Below are 19,006 nucleotides of genomic sequence, written 5' to 3' on the forward strand. Positions count from 1 at the left end.
GCACTCTTTAAGAATTCATCTCATATCCATAAACATATAAAAGGAATGTGATGTGCTTCTATTTAGGTCATGCATTCATTTTTAACTTAATATGGAATACAGTGTAAGGTGCTGGTGGCTAATTTCTGCCACACTGCTTTCCAATTTTCCAAGTAGTTTTTATCAAAGTAGTTCTTTTCTAGATAATTTGATTTAGATTTCCTGAACATTGGCATTATTTTATTTTTTTTTCTAGTGTAACCTGTTGATCTACTTTTCTATTTTACTAGCACCAAATGGTTTTGATGAATGCTACATTATAATAGCTAGTCGGTATAGTGGATAGAATGCCAGGTCTGGAGTCAGGAAGACTCAATCTTCATGAATTCAAATCTGGCCCAAGACACCTGCTAACTGTATCAGCATGGGCAAGTCACTTAAACCTATTTGTCTGTTTCCTCATCTGTAAAAATGAGCTGGAGAAGGAAATGGCAAACCACTCCCCTATCTTTGCCAAGAAAACTCCAAATGGGGATTAGATCCAACTGAAAGAAAACAGTGGACAGAGAATTGGAGTCAGGGAGATAAGAGTTCAAAAACATCTTCAGATATTTATTGTTATATTTTAAAATAACTAATTTCTAATTTGTAGGTATAATTAAGCCATTCTTATAATTTTTTTTAATGTAAGGCAGGAAAACAAAACCTCTTTCAATGTAATAAAAACAATTTATTAAGTCAATTATTAAGTAATGAAGAACAAGTGACATCATAATTCAGACATTTTAGAAAATCTGTAAAAGTACTCCGAACAGCTGAATGCATAATAAATATACAGATTGGCAAGCTGCTTGTATGAGTTATTTCTTAATTCAGGAAATGGCACAGATCATCTAGGAATTGTAGTTCTTCAAGGAATCCTTTCAGCAGTAAAGATTTGAGAAGCTTTCATCCGAGCCTTGAGAGAGAATTAAACACATTAGTTAAAAGGAAGAAATTTATTAGAAACTATATAATTCAAAATAAAATGTGAGGCTACCTGGTTCATAAAGCTGCACTCCTAAAAGAAATAGCAAATCTTAAATTCTGAAGAGTAGCCACAAACTTCTCCTCAGCTATCTCTCCTTGTACATGTTCCCCAATACTGATAATTATGAACATGATAAAACTTGTAAATATAGAAATTAAAATAAGATAAAAAGTAATATTTGATCCTAGAAACAACAGAGAACCACTGGAATTTTCTGAGTAAGGGAATGATTTAGATGTACTTTAGGAAAATTACTTTAATATCTCTGCAGAGGATGGAGTGGAATTTAGAAAGACATGAGATTGTTATAATAGTGCAGATAAAGATCCTGGAATTGTGACGATCTAAGTGACTCAAACAATGGTGGTGCATTAGACAAATAAATAGGGAAGTATATAATAGGGAGGTAGAATGGAGTCAGAGGTGGAGCAGAGATCATTTAATGCTATCTGGGCATCTGTGATCCAGATCACAACTATCTTTTTTTTTTTTTTATCCTATGTGTTTCACTCTACCTAAAATGAATGGGGGAAGGCCGAGTTCTTCCTCACTGGTAATCCCATCAAGTTCAGAAGAGATTCTTCAAAGAATGCCTGACACAGCAAAAGTTAAAAGCAAGCACAAGAGACAGAGATAGAATTTTCCCAATGGCCTTTGAAGTACCTGCTATAAGTATTCATCAGTTTAAATTATAAATGCCCTGGAGGGCCCTTAGCAAGCTTAGAAATTTGCAGAACTAGATGGGGAAGGACTAGAGGATGAGTTGGCTGTGTTATCAGTCCTAAAACTGGTTCTTGCAAGGTATCTTCTATGAATGCTTGTATATACCTTTGAGGGTGATGCACTTATCCCTATTTTAGAAATGAAAGGACTATAGAATGCAGGAAACCAGACTGGGTGGGGGAGGAATTGAACAGAATGGAGGAAAAAAAAAGAGCAAAATTGTCATATAGAAAAAAATATATATTTTTAAATGATTTTTTGCTTATTTACTTTAAAATGAATACCACTGAGAAATTATTATAAGGATAACTTTAGAAAAACCTGGGGAAATTTCAATTTCATTTTTCATCATTTATTAAAATCTTCAAAAAGTCTATTTTTTAATACTGATGTTATAGTATAAATTGTTCTTCTGATTCTGCTCATTTTAAGATGATCAGGTCATCTTAGGTTTTTATGCAGTTTTTAAAATGATCTATTTACTCATTTCTTTCCTCACATTCATATACCATAACTTATTCAACTACTTATCAATTCAGAGACATCCTTTATTTTCAGATTTCCAGAAAAGCAATAAATAGAAGACTTTTTCTCATTTCTTTGATCTTCTAGAGGTATAAGCCTAGAGTGATATAGCTGGGCTTGCAATGTTTAGTTGCTTTTTGCATATAGTTAATCCTCAACATTTGCATATTTAACTTTAGTGACTTCAAGCATTCTTATGATTTTATTAGGTAATCTCATTTTAACTTTTGCATTGGAAACCTTGCAAATTTGTAACTATGTTCAATAGAGGGGGAAAAAAGAGATATGACACACACAAAGTTTTGGAGCAGTTGGTATCCAAACTAGGCACTTCATAGGTCTTGTTCACTTCACCTTATAGAGTCCCCTATGCATCTGTTGCATATTTTCATTGTTTGCTTTTAAAACTCAAGTTTTATGACACAATTATGCCCCCAAAGCACAAGGTGTACAAAATCAATGATGTGACTTGTTGAAATAAAGGTATTAGATAAATTTTGTGCTGGCATGTCTATAACCACTACTGGCTATGGGTTGGTGTTAATGAACTGACAATTCATCATGTCTGCAAAGTGGAGGAAAGTGTACTATACATTGCCCTCACACTGCCATATAACAGAGCAGAAGATAATATTTAGGTTAAAATTGTTTTAGTTTTAAGAATTTTATTTGCTGCACTTATGATACTGTAGATTTCACATGAAAAGTGAATATTGTCTGAAATAACTTTTTTTTTTTTTTTAATTGAGATGTTAGCACAAAAGATCACAGAATTCTAGGGAATTACTAGTAAGGAAAAATTGTTTTGCATACCAATTTTATTTTTTGCACTGAATTTTATGAATTATTTCATGATTACTATATTAGGTAAAATATATTTTATCAGAATTGATATGTATTTTCAGCAATTTCTAGTCAAAGACTATACTTTTCGATGGTTGTTAGAACCTAACTCCCTATTTCCCATAGGTACAATTATCAACATTTGAATTTTTGACTTTCAGGCCATTTTCTAGGAATGTTATCCTGTCAAATGCTGAGGAGTGACTACCATTCTGCAATGGTTGTATCCATTCACAGGTCCACCATAAGCATATCTTTCTGTCTGCTTTCTCACAGTCCTGCCAAGATTTATCATTTTCCTTTTTTGTTAACTTTGCCAATCTGATATGTGGGAGGTTAAGTTTAACAATAATTATAACTTGCATTTCTCTAATTTACAACTCTGCATATTTGTCACAAAAGTCTTTTTTCTTTTGAATTGGAGGAGGAAATAAATATTAATTAAAAAATAACATGGAAAAAATAATACTGAATGCCATTTAATAAGCAACAAATAATAAACTATTGAATTGTATTCTGTATTGTAATTAGTTCTGGGAGAGAGAAAGACAATCAACACAGTTTTGAAAAAAGGCATAGAACAAGCCAAGGATATGAATATACAAAGAAAGAAAAGTGACACTGAGACATATTCATAAGCACACAAACAAGCACAAAGAGACTATAACTGAGAACATTCCAAATCTTGTATCCTTTCAGGTCTTTGCCCCAAAGATTTTTAAAGTGTTTTTTTTATTTTGGGTATTTTTCTTTGGAAATAACTTTAGTCATAAATGATTATCTGACTTTTTGATATTCACTTTGGGAAATACATCAGATTAAGTTCAAGATTGGGTCTAAAGGTACCTAAATGATGGAAAAAGAAACCAGAAATATTATATCATACTAACAATACATGCTAATTGTCTTAAATTTACAGTAGGCTCCAATTACCTCTCTAGGTTCATTATACATTCATTACACTTTATCCACTCAAGAGGCCAGCCAAGCACTATAAATCTAAGCAAGCCCGCCAAGCACAACATTGTTTAAGATAATGTATGGAATGGGGATAACTGTTCTTGAGGAGATTACAATCAAATAAGGAAAAAAACCCACATATACAAGGCTGTGATCAGTCCAAAGAAAACAATGTTATAAAAATGAGTTCACTGTTAGACGATGTTTGGTGAAAATCCTGAGGAAGTGAAAAGGTCGCTTTTAGCTTAGGAGGGGTAGGGTAAAGGTGAAAAGTGGGAATAAAAAAAGTCTTAAAAGGCAGGAGTAGCACTTGATTAGGACTTTCAAAGAAAAGAGAGGTTTTATTAGACAGAGATGATAAGAATGGAGTGTATTCCAGATGTGGCACATAGTAGAAGTTGAAAAACATTGATAACATAACTAATTTCAAGTGCCCTATAGCAGAAAAGATATTTGGAAATATTAGCCTAAAATTATTCTAAAGTAGCTGCACTTATCAAATCAAAGGTTAAAATTATTCTAAAATAGCTGTACTTTATTGCCCATCCCTTATATTGAAGTAATCTCTGGAGAAACTAACACTGAGTACTTCAAAAAGGATTGGATTTGTAAAAGCTTTGATATGTTTTATAGATTTAGAAATACTTTAAGAGAAAATATATTCACTTTGAGAATTTGGGAAATCTATAGATCAATTAATCATTAAGTATTACCTATGTGTATAAGGTACAAGACAAGTGGTTTTGGAAAATACAAAGCATAGGGCATAGATGGATACATTTAAACACATCTCCAGTATATTTAATTTTATAAACAAACAAAATATTGCCTACTTTATACTGAAGAAGCTATTTAATGTCACATTTTCAGCTAATGATGAGTTTATGTAATACATGAAAGATAGCAAGCATGATGTAGTACATAGACAGCCGACTTCAATGCCATGAGGACGTGGGCTCAAGCTCACTTCTGACACTGATTAGCAATATGACCCTGAGTAAATCATGATTCAGTGCCCTATGTACCTCTTAAGAGTATAAGTGGCAGAGAAAGTGCTGAGCTGCAGGGATACAGAAAATTTTCTAACTCTGAAATTCCCTATATTAATGAAATTGAGTTCTTATCCCTGTGTAATATCACTATTTATGAGAAATGAAAAATTCACTTAGGTTTTTATTGATAGAGTCTCAGATAACCAGGGAAAAAATAAATATTTAATATTGTCACATTGGAAAATGGGCAACTTCAAGATTACAGGAATTCTGAGTTTGATATACAACATTTTTAATGAAAGATGTTTTATTTATGGTAGGAAGTATGGTGACTATGTATGTAAGAAATTAAGACATAGTGCAAGCAATTGACTCACCTATGGAAACAAAAGTCTAGAATATATTCCTATCCCTAATAACCAAAATACTTCCTTCGGTCATTAATAGTCTACTTTAATGTTCCTTAAGATATGTCTCATGGTTCAAAGTCAATATAATCTCTAGTTCAAAAAATACTGTCAGCAGCAAAAATAGAACCTGAGAAGCACCCATGTTTGCTTCCAAAACACTAGTTTCATATATGAGGAAATAACTCTAGAATTCCACTAGGACCATTGTGCAACTTACAAATTCCATGACTAGATTAATCTTTGATTTCATTTAGCTAAAATCAACAAAAGGGTTTGTCACTTATCATGTGCACAATTGAGAAAAATTCCTTAACTTATTATCAAGAACCACTAAATGTCTAAACATCATATATTAATTTCTGCTTTCTTTATATGGTGAAGAAGAGCCAAGATATCTAGCTACCATTCTCTTATTAAATTTGTCTATTTATCTATACTCATAATTGTCAGCATCAGTTCTTTTCCTATAAAATTCTAAGTATTAAAACTAATTAATTAAATCCCAAGTGTTAAATTCTGGCTAGGTAATGGAGAAAAATAGGAAGGCAGTAAAGCATGAATGTAAATTTAAACATGCCTTCAAAATATTTAAGAAACTCCTTTAAATTTCTACTTCCTTTCCAAACAAAGAACAAACATGAAACTATCATGTTTTATATCACAAATGTGTGTATGTATATTTTTATATTATGTCCCTAAAAAAAGATAGTTTTTCCTTAAAAATGGTCTTTGCTTTTTTCTCCTATGAAATGACATGCAGATGACATCTATTCATCTAAAATGGACAAAATCTCCATTTAGGATCACCCAATATGAAAACTATCACTTTAATAATTTATTATCTGAAGGGTATTTATACAACCCAGGAGTTAAATGTAGAAAGGTACTGGATATTGAGATACTTCTGACAGCTTCCATGTGAATGAATCCAGACATCAGAGATAACTTTCTGGGAAACATCAATGATGGATCATTTTGTTCTTTCTCATTATTAATTTAAACTTTCTTATATGTAAAATATTTGTAGTTACCAAATATTTGTTATGAGGTTAAAGTTAAAAATCTCAAGAAACTGAGGTCCTAAATGAGTGCCATGAAAATCAAAAATAAAAGTAAATGTTAGAAAGTATTTCTTTTCCAGCAACTGAATGAAAATACAAGCAAAAGTGCTCTGATTATTCAGTTAATATAAACAGCTTCATGTTGAGCTCTCTATTTTTTTTTTCCTCAGAAATTTTAAACTGCCAATAAGCTCAATTCTTCTTATGATAAACTTTTTTTTTTCCTTTAAAGATACTTACAATTTTCTCTTCTGGAGAAAGTACACCCTCTACAGTTACTATCTGGTACTGCTTATGTTTTAAATTTCCCACAAATCTCCAGAGTTGTTTGAGACTGGTTCCTTCAATGTCTTGTTTTAATAGTTTTTGCATTTCCCAAGAAGGACAGCCTGGATCAAATATTAGTAAACAGAGGGTTCTGTTCTTTCTCTCTTCGATTCCAATAATAGTTCGGCTGTGTCCTAACATGAAAATAAAGTAACTTAACAAAGTTATTGAATATTTTATGCACATGTTTTATAGTTTACATTACTTGCTCTAGAAAAATTAGACAAATAAACAATAGATATACAACTTACAAAGTAGCAATAAGCATTTTCTTTATAGGACAATGGGATTCTTTTACTACTAATATGCTTTTCCTTGTTTCTGTTAGTCAATTATCTTATATTTTCCACCTTGACAATGGAGGTCTAGAAGACCTACTAAAAAAGAGATGGAACTATGAACTAGTCCTGTCACCAAATATTTTGCACTGTAATGAAAATGATAGGTCATCCCAGAAATACCACATAAAAATGTGAACTCAGTGCTAACCTTGATGCTGTAAATAGATGGGAGGTTTGGAGGAACAGACTACCTTTGGACCTCCTTCTCTGCCTGAAGAATAGTAGTTCAATATCCATTCAAATAATCGAGGGTGTGTGCCCAAAGGACCAGTAGGCTTGTGAAAATCAATAATCCTACACCTATAAAAATTCAGTGAAAAAAAAATCTCAGAAAAGTATATATTAAAATTTTTATAGTCACAATTAGTAAATAGAAATAGAAAATCCATAAATTTACTTTTATCCACCTGTGTTTTTCCAAGAATAAAATGAGAATATTTTAATTTGTCAGAATAGAAGTTATTTATGTTGAACAAGTGGCTATTTGCTATCCATAACAATTCACATTTAAATACTTCTTTAAGGTTTCTAAAGACTCTGTTACTGATGGTGTGATTATTATTATTTTTATCCCCATTTTGCATATGAGAAAAGTGAGGTTCTAAAAGGATGACTTCATGGTCACATGTCTATTAAGTAGATAGGACAGGATTTGAACCTATGTTTCATAAAGAAATCTAGCACATTTACATTACTTCACCTTAGACTCAATTACACTCATTTAAAGAATAGTAATAGAAACAGCTAGGTGGCACAGTGAATAAAGCACTGATCTCTAATGACTTCAAATCTGACCTTAGACTCTTAATACTTCCTAGCTGTGTGACTGTGAGCAAGTCAATTAACTCCAATTGCCTAAGCCAAAAAAAAAAAAAAAAAATTAGTAATACATTCAATGAACTGTCAGATTTTCAGGATTTTGTCTCAAGCAAACTCAACAGAAAATTTAACATGTAAGGGCAAACATCAAGACTAATTTCAAGGAACTCAGTAAGGACAAACTGTTTGTGTTTTATATGTGAAAATGTAAATCACATATCTAAAATTGTCATTAGTAATTGGGTAGTCCAAAAGAAAGATTGGGGCACAACTGAATGTGATGTGACTCTAAAAAATAAAACTGTATCAAAAGGCAAAAACAGTACTTATGCTATATGAATGAAGGGTAAGAACAAGAACCAACCCAAGATATTACATGGAAAAGAAGGGCTGGTAGTTCTGAAATTCTATTCACCTTGGAAATGAGTTAAAAGGAAATAATACATAGATTTCAAAATTTCATAAAAGAAGGGGAGGAAATAGGAGAAGGCAGGGTATAGAAGGGTGTATCAATTAATAGGAGTGGGATAAAGAGGGAAGAAAAAGGAGTGTGGTTGGAGGCAGGAGTTGGAGGAGAGCATTAGGGAAAGATCTCGGGAGTGGGATGGGAGAAGATTAAGTAATAGCAAGGCAATTAACAAGAAAGAGTAAAGTAAAACAATTGGCAGAGATAGGAAATACAAGGTATACATAAAAGAATAATAATGATCAAGAGTAGAATTCATTAAGAAAAAAAAGTAGAGATAGTAATTATTGATCTCAAAGTTAAATTTAAAAAAATATTCAGTCAAGAGAAAAATCTCTATGTCAGTTATATTATTGTTTAAGATATATTTGTAAGTGTACATATATGTGTCTACATGTGTGTATATATCCATACTTATGTATAGTCTGCATGGGGGAAGTGGGATAGAAAAAGGGGGGGAAAGAATAAAGTAAAAAGTGCACAGAAGAGAACAAAAGAAAACCTACAAGGAAGCAAAGAAAAGATGGAAAGTTTTGAATGCAATATCTTCTATTATTATATATGCTTTCTTGAAATGGAAATTTGTTACATATTCTGAATTCTTTATATTCTTCTGTGAACAAGACAATGTTTTTTTCTTTTCTATGTTTTAAAGTAAAACATTTTTCAAAATAGTAATAAATTAAAATAATGCACATATAATCTGTAGGAAGAATATAAAAAATACATTTCATCTAAACCTACTCTACAAATAAAATATATAAAGTTTGAAATATGGCTTAACTTAACAAGTTCTTTGAGTGTGAGGGTCAAAAGGCAATGACAATTTTTATTCTCTCAATTTGGTCATTAATATCAAACAAAAATAATATTTGAATGACAAACTACTAAAAAAGGGATTCAAATAATAATTAAAGAGTTTGTGAAATTAAGTCATGTCTGAATTAATATTCTCTTTTCATAAAGAGGTCAAATTATCAAGTTTAAAATAAAACTTTATTCAGTGCCTACATGCAAACCCATCAATCACAAAATCGTTATCATAAATTTAAACAAAACATACATACCAAATCCTTAAAGAAAATAAAACCTAAAGACATTCCTAAAATCATTAATAGTGGGTAGGCATAAATAAATTTAATACTGACAATCTATTAACTGATTATCAAGTTACTATTAAATGGTTTTTTCAGTGAATGATCTTCTACACATTGTTTAAAAGTGAGAAAGTTAAAGCAAAGATTTTTTTCTTTTGGGTCTGGAAATTTAATTGCTGGGAAAATAGTTGTCATTTTAGACTAATTCAAATTTTTAGTATTGCTCAAAATAATATATTTCAAGAAGAGTTGCCATTTGAATGACTGAAAATAAACTTACATTCACAATCTCAAGTTGAAATAGAAGTACAAAACCAATGACAAACAGCACTAAAAGAGAAATTATCTAAAAAAAATTCAAATGAAAATATTCCTTTTTCCAAAATTATTTGTAAGTTTAGTTGTATGATCATAGTATATGTTTAATGTACAAATAGAGATCTAAAGAAAAAACTAACAAAAATAGAATCTGACAGTCATTTCTATTAGTTAGATTTTAAAAGTATGATCTAAATTATGAGCTACAAAAATATGCACCTTTTTCAATTTATAACTTAAGAATTATTTTCATATGTAATTTCAATGACAAAAATCATTTTAAAAATTCATTGACTAAAAAAGTAAAACATAAAAACAAAGAAATAGCAAAAGAAAAATAAGCAATTACAACAGTTCTTTTTAAAAGATACATACTTTAGCCTGAGAGAAGTTAGTAGTGAATATATTTCACATGCTCCAATCCAGGCTCTTGTTCCCTGTAATCTATTGTTGAGTTGAGAGGCTCCCTGAGGATCAAACCCTTCTTTCCATGCATCTTCAATCATGGACTGAATTTTTGGAATGCAAGGAATTGACATATCTGAAATTATGTCAATAATATACCACATATTATAAACACAGATATTATGAGTGGCTTAGTTATTAAAATATTATATTTTGTTGCTTTTAAATCACAAAACAAAATAGTTAACAATTTACTTAGGATGAACTAAATGGTAAGTATCTGGAGAATCACAGTTAAAATTTCAAAAGCATAATTGTTCTTTTGTACAATTATAAATCGGGGGCAGCTAGGTGGTGCAGTGGATAGAGCATCAGCCCTGAAGTTAGGAGGATCTGAGCTCAAATCTGGTCTTTACACTTAACACTTATGTATAGCACACTTAACACTTCCTTGCTGTATGACCCTAGGCAAGTCACTTAACCCCAATTGTCTCAGCCAAAAAAAAAAGATAAATACAATTATAAATGCAGAAACACAAAATCTATTCCAATTCAAACAGCTTCAAGTCACTTCTTTTCTATACATTAACATTTAAACTTTCTAGTAGAAGCATAGTCCAGTTATATATATTAGATATATTCTCCCCAATGCCTTTTTCTCCTTGGATGTGACAAAAACTTGGTGAAAAAATCACTGACATATATCACAGATGACTCTCATTCTGCATACAAATAGGAAGTTGGGAAGTTGTGTGCTTTTTCTCACAAACCAATTTAAAGATGTTAGCACTTACATGCTTCCTAGACTTATGGTCTTCCTAGAAAAAAATGCTTGGGTGTTTCTATTGGGCTTATACCCCAAAGAGATACTAAAAAAGGGAAAGGGACCTGTATGTGCCAAAATGTTTGTGGCAGCCCTGTTTGTAGTGGCTAGAAACTGGAAAATGAATGGATGCCCATCAATTGGAGAATGGCTGGGTAAATTGTGGTATATGAATGTTATGGAATATTATTGCTCTGTAAGGAATGACCAGCAGGATGAATACAGAGAGGCTTGGAGAGACCTACATAGACTGATGCTAAGTGAGATGAGCAGAACCAGGAGATCATTATACACTTCGACAACGATATTGTATGAGGATGTATTCTGATGGAAGTGGATTTCTCTGACAAAGAGACTTAACTGAGTTTCATTGGATAAATGATGGACAGAAACAGCTACACCCAAAGAAGGAATACTGGGAAATGAATGTGAACTATTTGATTTTTGATTTTCTTCCCGAGTTACTTTTACCTTCTGAATCCAATTCTCCCTGTGCAGCGGGAGAACTGTTCGGTTCTGCAAATATGTATTGTATCTAGGATATACTGCAACATATTTAACATATATAGGACTGCTTGCCATCTTGGGGGGGGGGGGAGGAGGGAGGGAGGAGAAAAAACGAAACATAAGTGATTGCAAGGGATAATGCTGTGTAAAAATTATCCTGGCATGGATTCTGTCAATACAAAGTTATTATTAAATAAAATTAAATAAAAAAAAAAAAAAGAAAAAAATGCTTGGAAGAAAACCTATTGTACCCATGTTTGTCTTCAGCTTTTTATCCTTTATCAGAGACCTTGGCTGACTACAAAAGTATCCGCCAACAAATCTAAGTAGGATATATCAAGTTTATGCATTGCCTATCTTTCATTTCTATTGTATGGTCTCTGACCACAAAAATCATTCATTTAGAAAATATTTACTGCTAAATGGAGAAGAAAGTGAACAGGAGTGCTTGATCACCTTTCCTTCCCTTCTTTATTCCACAATCTACCTAAAACCTCCAAAGAACAGTTATTATATTTGTGCAGATCTTTCTAGGCTACACCACTAACTGCCTCCTAAATAGCATATACTTCACATGTACCTAAAAAGACTATGAGTTCAGAAAGCAAATATTTTACATACCTTTCAAGCAGTCCTTATAAGAATCATTTTGCAATAGAGATGAAAGTAACATTTGGAAATTTCTGTAGCCACAACCCCAGCCTTTATCTCCCAAAGATGAATAAAAATGGTCTACTCCTGTGGAAAGCCACACTCGCCTCACCTCTCTTGCTTCATTCTGATAATGCCTATAGAGGGCTTCGATTATTCCTGAAATAAGAGAAAGAAAGAAGAAAAGACTAAAATAGTTTTCTAAAGCATAGTGATTTTTTTTAGAAATAAGAAATCAAACCAAGAACAGGTACTGGTTGAATGCCTATCAAGGCACAACACTAAGTGAGATACAAGTAAAAGACATTAACTCATATTTTAGAATACTACAAAAATGAATAAGGTTAGAGAAGTGACATACAGAGGAGATAAATTCGAATTCTGTTTCAAAATAAATAGCATTTTCAAGGTTCCAAATGTATAAGTGAAGAAATCTAAAATACTGGATAATCCAATTACTATTCACATAATTATTTTATTAAATAGTCTTTACTATAATATAAAAGCCATTTTCACAACAGCATAATAGGTTATTCTGCTTTGTGCTATACATAAGCAATACAAATGAATTATTTATATAAATGCCACCAGGATAATTTCAGAAAGCAAATATACTTTATACAATCTTATTACTTATACAATTGTCTAAGTATAAGTACTGATCTAAGCACACCTACCTACAATGTTTTAAAGTCAATCAAATGAGGATAATTATTAGTAACATTTTCATGGAAGTAAAAAATCAACCCCCCTAATTGATTCCTTGAAATAGAATCTAAATACCCACCAGAAGTCCTTGTTTTGCCATCATCTATGCCAAAAGCTAATGATTCCAGCAGATCAGCTTTTCTTTTATGAAACTCAATTGGCTGCATCCTTCCTCTGTGTACTTCAATTTCCATATTTCTCAGTTGCTGCTGTTTATAGCCTCCAGAATTGTCTAAACCATATTGTCTCTATTGGGAATAAAAATGTATGGTTTAATTATTTGATCCATCTAGTTCAACAGAGATGGAAAGTAGTTGGACCAGACATACCATTGAAAAATCATTTAGCCTCTCTGGACTATGGTGAGTAACCTTATAAAACTAGAGGGACAAACTAGATTATATCTAAGGTCCCTTCCAGCTCAAAATCTATGATCCCATGAATGATAATACAGTACTGCTTAATCTATTTGGAAATGTACTATTTACAAAATACAATAAATGGCAGGAATGGACCTCCTGAAGACTTGGGTTCAAGTCCTGACTTAGACTTATTTTCTTTGTGACTGTGGATCAGTCACTAATACCTCTCGGTGCCCTCTAGCAACTTTCTAAGACTAAGTTTCAGAGCAGCTGCCAACATGACTTTATAAAATAAGTTTCCTCACCAGGTATTCTCTAAAGTAATAAAATCATAGTTTGAAGGAAAAAGGGAAAAATAATAATACTAATAATGTAAATTTATATAACATTTGAAAATTTAAAGAATACTTTGCCAACAATACTGCTGTCAATTAGTTATTGCAAGTAGTATAATCAGAACTCTACTTCTACCATGTAAAAACTATATGACTTTGGCCAAGTCACTTAATTTTTTGGGGGGGCCTCAATTTGTAAAATTGGGCCTCAGATATAAAATGAGGAGACTAAACTGAATGAATGGACCTTTGGGTTCCTTTGAGCTCTAAATCTGTGATCCTATGATCCTATCTTACAGATGAGAAAACTAAAACTCAGGACAATTAAGGTTTCCCAGGGTCAAAAAGCTATTATGGAAGATGGGCTTAAAACCTGGGTTTTCTGACTTTAAGTTGAACTGATGGGCACTGTACTCAGTGCCAGGAATATATGGACAAAAATCTCCCAACAACTAAATATCAGAAAATCTGTGTTTTTGTATAGATTCTGTCACCAATTAAAATCTTGAGCAAGACATGCAATCTATTTGCATCTTTTTCTACAATTGTTCTACATCCAAAGTGACTGTGAACTTAAAGGAACACTACAGGTTAAAGTATTTTGAAGAAATTAAAATTATCCAAATTAAAAAAAAAAGACAAATTCAACTATTACATGCATTTTCTCCATACCTGCAATTTTTGGAATTCTTCTATTTCTTGTCTTGATCCCTCAGACATCCCCTGTCTGTCTTCTTCTTGCTGGAGCTGACGAGCCAATTCCAGGTCATTAGAGCCTTTATTTATCCCTATGGTTTCAAAAAGCTGAATAAATTTATTAGTATAACACATAACAAAAATTCATCTTTGACAGCTAATTATGAAATTTTGCTTTCTGAAATAGGATAGAGTTTTATTAAAATTTTATTTTAATAATTATTTCAATAATAATATATTAGATTATACAGCTTAACAATTGTTTGGAAGACAGATCCCTAAAACTTCCCTCCAAAATAATAAGGTTATCTTTCATTTATGGAAATACAATAAATAAGTTTTTCCTCGCAAAAGCTGATAACCCTTAAATTAAAATTGAAAGCTGTCTGGAAAACAGGCTAGCTAGATACAGATCAAGTCGTTTAAATCATTTTTCAGCAGTCTGGAAAAGGCTATGGAACTATTCTGAGAATAATGCTTTTTAAAATGCATAAAACAGAAAGGATTATAAAACTGACTGAAATGTATTTATCAAAAAAGAAATTATTTTTAAAAACAAGCTCATAGAACCCAGGTTAAGAACTGCTACTGATCTCAAAGTTTAAGTTCCGAATGGATACAAGTTAGATATAAAAGCCTCATAACTAAATTAGAGAAACAAGAAAAAAACCTACCTTTTGGATCTATAGATAGGAAAGAGTTCATGACCACATAAGGGATAGAGATTGTAGAAGACAAAATTAACAATTTTGATTAAATAAAATTAAGAATTTTAAAAACAAGAACAAAAATCAAAGTTTTAAACAAAAAAGTCAATAAATATTTTAGTGCCTTCTATGTGCAAGGCACTGTGCTTGGTGCTAGGAATATAAAGAAAGGCAAATGATAGTCCCTGCTCTCAAGGAGCTCACAGTCTAGAGAGACAACATGAAAACAGATCAATATAAAGAAGCTATATACAGAATAAATTGGAAATGATTGATAGAAGAAAGCTACTGAAATTAAGAAAGGCTTCTTGTAAAATGTAGAATTTTAGCTGAACTTTGAAAGAAGCCAGGAATTGGAAATGAGAAGGGAGAGCATTCCATGCAAGGGAGACTGTCAGTAAAAATGCTGGAATCAGGAGACAGAGAATCACATTTGCAGAAGAGCAAAGGTGACCAGTGTCAAGGTATCAAAGAACAGGGCTGGGACAGGAAAGTAGTGGAAAGAAGATAGGGGATAGATGATATAAAGTATATAAAGACTAGAAAGATGGGGGTGGTAGGGCTAAATTATGAAGAATTTTGAATGTCAATCAGGGTTTTTTTTTTTTTTAAGGAATTAAAACAGCTCACCCACTCTCATTGCTTCAACTACTATTTATAATTCACTTTATTTTCTAATCTATTACTCTAGTCTTCTTCTAAACTCCCAATATTTGGAAATTGTATGATGGCAATTTATTCCTTAATGATCTAGCAGCACCTCAAAGAAATACAGTTTTGGGAGGAATGACAGTCATTAGTCTTCTACTCACATGAGAAATCATTTTTTCAGCACATATTTCAAAGATGGGCCATACAATATTAACTTAAAAGATCTCAAAGTAGATTCCCTTTCATCATTCACCATTGGAAAATAGCTCTTGATTGAATATATCAATGTTAACGTCTATGTTTTGGACATCATCAGATCTTAATCAGAAATAGTTAATGTAAAGGGTTTAAAGTAACTTCAAGTTTCATGAACTTCTAAAATTCCATATAATCGAAAATTATATATTTTATCTTTTGTGATCTCCCTTGTCCCTCATCAATGAGTCTTGTTGGTAGCCATGCCTAGCTATGAAAGGCATCTAATATGATTTATTATTTAAGTAACATATCCATTTTGAGCTGCTTATATGGCATATGCAATACAATGTTTGTTTATACATAATTTTTTCTGCCAAATCACTTGCTAGTCCTCCTAATGGTTTTGTCAAATAGTTTGTTCTTTGCCCAAGTAATCTGTATAGATTTTTCAAATACCAGGCTTGGTTGTTTTTTTTTTTTTTTTTGTTTGTTTGTTTTGCTGAGGCAACTGGGATTAAGTGACTTACCCAAAGTCACACAGCTAGGAAGTGTTAAGTGTCTGAGTTCATATTTGAACTCATGTCTTCCTGACTTCAGGGCTGGTACTCTATCTACTCTGCCACATAACTGCCCACGTAGGTATGTTGATCTACTTGGCTATTTTTAAAACTAGTGCTTTTGATGATTACTTGATAATGTAATTTGATATCTACAAGCTCATTTCATTTCCTTCCTATTTTTTCATTATTTCCTTTAAGATTCTAGCTCTTTTGTTTCTCAAAATGAGCTGTATTATTTTGTCTTTATAAAGTATATTATATTAGATTGATATTATACCAAATCTTTAAATTAAATTAAGCGCTGTTTTTTTTTTACCAATATAACAAGTCTTCTAATTATTTAAATAACTTTTTATTTTTAGAGTGTTTAATAATTATGTGCTTTTTGCTATTCTGAATAGATTGTATGATTTCCTTTTGGTTTTTATTATTACTACATAAAATGCTGACAATTTTTGCTTATATTCCTATGCCTTTCTTTCTATCCCCAGGGCTTACTTAGAATAGTGGCTAGAGCATAACAAATGCTTATAAATTCTTTTTTGATTGGAACATTGGAATTTACTGAAAGCACCAACCATATTAGCTTTTTTTTTTCCTTCTGATTCTCTGGAGTTTTCTAAGTAAACTATTATCTATGCAAATAGGGATAGTATCTTCTCTGGATTTTCAAGTCTTTCATTTCTTTCTCTTGTTTTATTGCTGTTGCTAGCATTTCTAGAACTACTTCAAATCACAGCTGGGGAAAGAAATAGCTTTGTATTTATTGAGAAAGTTTCTAATGTTTCTTCATTGCAAAAAAAAAATGTTATCCTTTGGTTTTAGAAATATATTTTATCATATTCTAATAGTTTTTAAGGATTTTTCCATGTAAATGAGTGCTTTATTTTGTTAAGAACCTATTATACACCTATGTGTAGGGTTGTATACCTTTTATTGCTAAAATAAATATATTCTCTTCTTAACAACTTTTTTAACCTCTTTGTTGTCCTTGTTAAAAATTCTAGTGGGTCACAATAAATAATTTTGTAACTATATTGTTAATGGTTTTGCTAGAGTATTATTTAAATTTAAATTTAAAAATATTAAATATTTTAAATTAGAGACTAATTTGTGTAGTGATAGAATTCACTTGTAAATCTGTCTGAATGAAGAACTCAATTTAACTTCCTGAGATTGCTTTGTTTTCTATTTATTGCTCTCTTGGGATTTCATATTTTTATAGGCATTCCATGATACCAAGAAGTGCTTAAATGCTTAGGTACTTTAATTTCAGCATCTATCATAGTGACTAATACTCAGAGATAAAGATTGAATTTGCTATTTCATTGATATTGGGAACTACTAGGTAAGCAAACTCCCACTACCAATATAGGTTGACATCTCTTAGGAAACTTTACTAGTCTTGGTTGGCTGGAGTATTGGGAAATTAAATGAGTAGCTCCAGGTCAAAGAGCTAGTAAATATCAGAGACAGGACTTAAACCCAGGTTTTTCTGGCTCCAAGACTTGCTCACTATTCACTATGCCACATAACTTTTTCCTAATACTTAGTAGATATATGATTAATAGACTGATTCTTTTAAATGCTTGGTTTTGTGACTACATATATAAAAAGGTCTGATAATTGTTTTAAAATTTCTTCTCTGTGGTGTTTGCAAACTTTTTTGTTTCAATACTCTTACTTTCTCCTTTTACACCTATACTTACAGTTCTTTCAATTATCTTTTTGCTTCCCACTTAAGCAACTTCCTAAGACTTTTTATTGTGTTTATTTCACATTTGCTAATTTGTTGATTGTCTTTTTTAAAATTACATATTCACTTCATTATGCCCTTTGTATTTTGTTAATATTGGTGAAATATTTTTTCCTGAAGATTGCTTTATCTTTCTCCTACCTCAAATTTGACATCCTATCTTGCTCTTCTTCCACACAATGTTGCAATAATTTTTTCTTTGAAGTACTCTTGATTTATAATGTCATTTTTCAGTTTCCATGTAAACTGCTTTTATTATAATTTTTATTTTATTATTAATGCCCTTTTTATACTCAGTCATAATTTCATATGCTTTAGGACAGAGACCATTTTTGTAAAAGTACTATGAGATGATGACATATGATTTTTTCTTTTTGTAGGCAATCCTTGACAATAGAAAATACTTATTGTGTTAATGCTTTAAATATTTCAGTGTAACTTCAACAATTTTTTTTTCTCTTTTAGGTCTTACTAAAGTCTTCTATATTTGGTTATTTTAGTTTTGTATTTCAGTTAATTTTTCCTCTATGAATGTTGATGCTGTGGTAGAAACAATATTACCTTAATGCCTGATCCCATTCAGATTAGGTTAGTTTTTCCTTAAAAAGCATGGAGACATTCCTCAAGACTGAATTGGCTCAGGAAACTAAGGACTGAACTACTGACATGATAATTTCCTCATTATCTGAGTGCAAAGCAGCCACAAGAATTTGGGGAAGGGGTTTTAGGAGGTTTAGCTGGGGAATCACTATGAAT

General features: G+C 31.5%; 1 protein-coding gene across 2 annotated transcripts in view; it reads right to left on the reverse strand.

The window, feature by feature from the left end:
* Positions 1-688: 688 nt before the first annotated feature.
* ZUP1 (zinc finger containing ubiquitin peptidase 1) overlaps positions 689-19,006 on the reverse strand; it is a 29,941-nt gene continuing 11,623 nt past the window's right edge. For both annotated transcript variants that reach the window (XM_051997597.1, XM_051997598.1), the window contains 7 exons: positions 14,355-14,470; positions 13,065-13,233; positions 12,248-12,436; positions 10,267-10,432; positions 7,340-7,491; positions 6,764-6,984; positions 689-937 (listed from right to left, as the gene is read on the reverse strand). In XM_051997597.1, the coding sequence (XP_051853557.1) occupies positions 890-937; positions 6,764-6,984; positions 7,340-7,491; positions 10,267-10,432; positions 12,248-12,436; positions 13,065-13,233; positions 14,355-14,470 (1,061 nt within the window). In that variant the 3' untranslated portion in view covers positions 689-889. The remainder of the gene's footprint in view (positions 938-6,763; positions 6,985-7,339; positions 7,492-10,266; positions 10,433-12,247; positions 12,437-13,064; positions 13,234-14,354; positions 14,471-19,006) is intronic.

The sequence above is a fragment of the Antechinus flavipes genome, chromosome 4 (assembly GCF_016432865.1).
Source record: "Antechinus flavipes isolate AdamAnt ecotype Samford, QLD, Australia chromosome 4, AdamAnt_v2, whole genome shotgun sequence".
Lineage (NCBI taxonomy): Eukaryota > Metazoa > Chordata > Mammalia > Dasyuromorphia > Dasyuridae > Antechinus > Antechinus flavipes.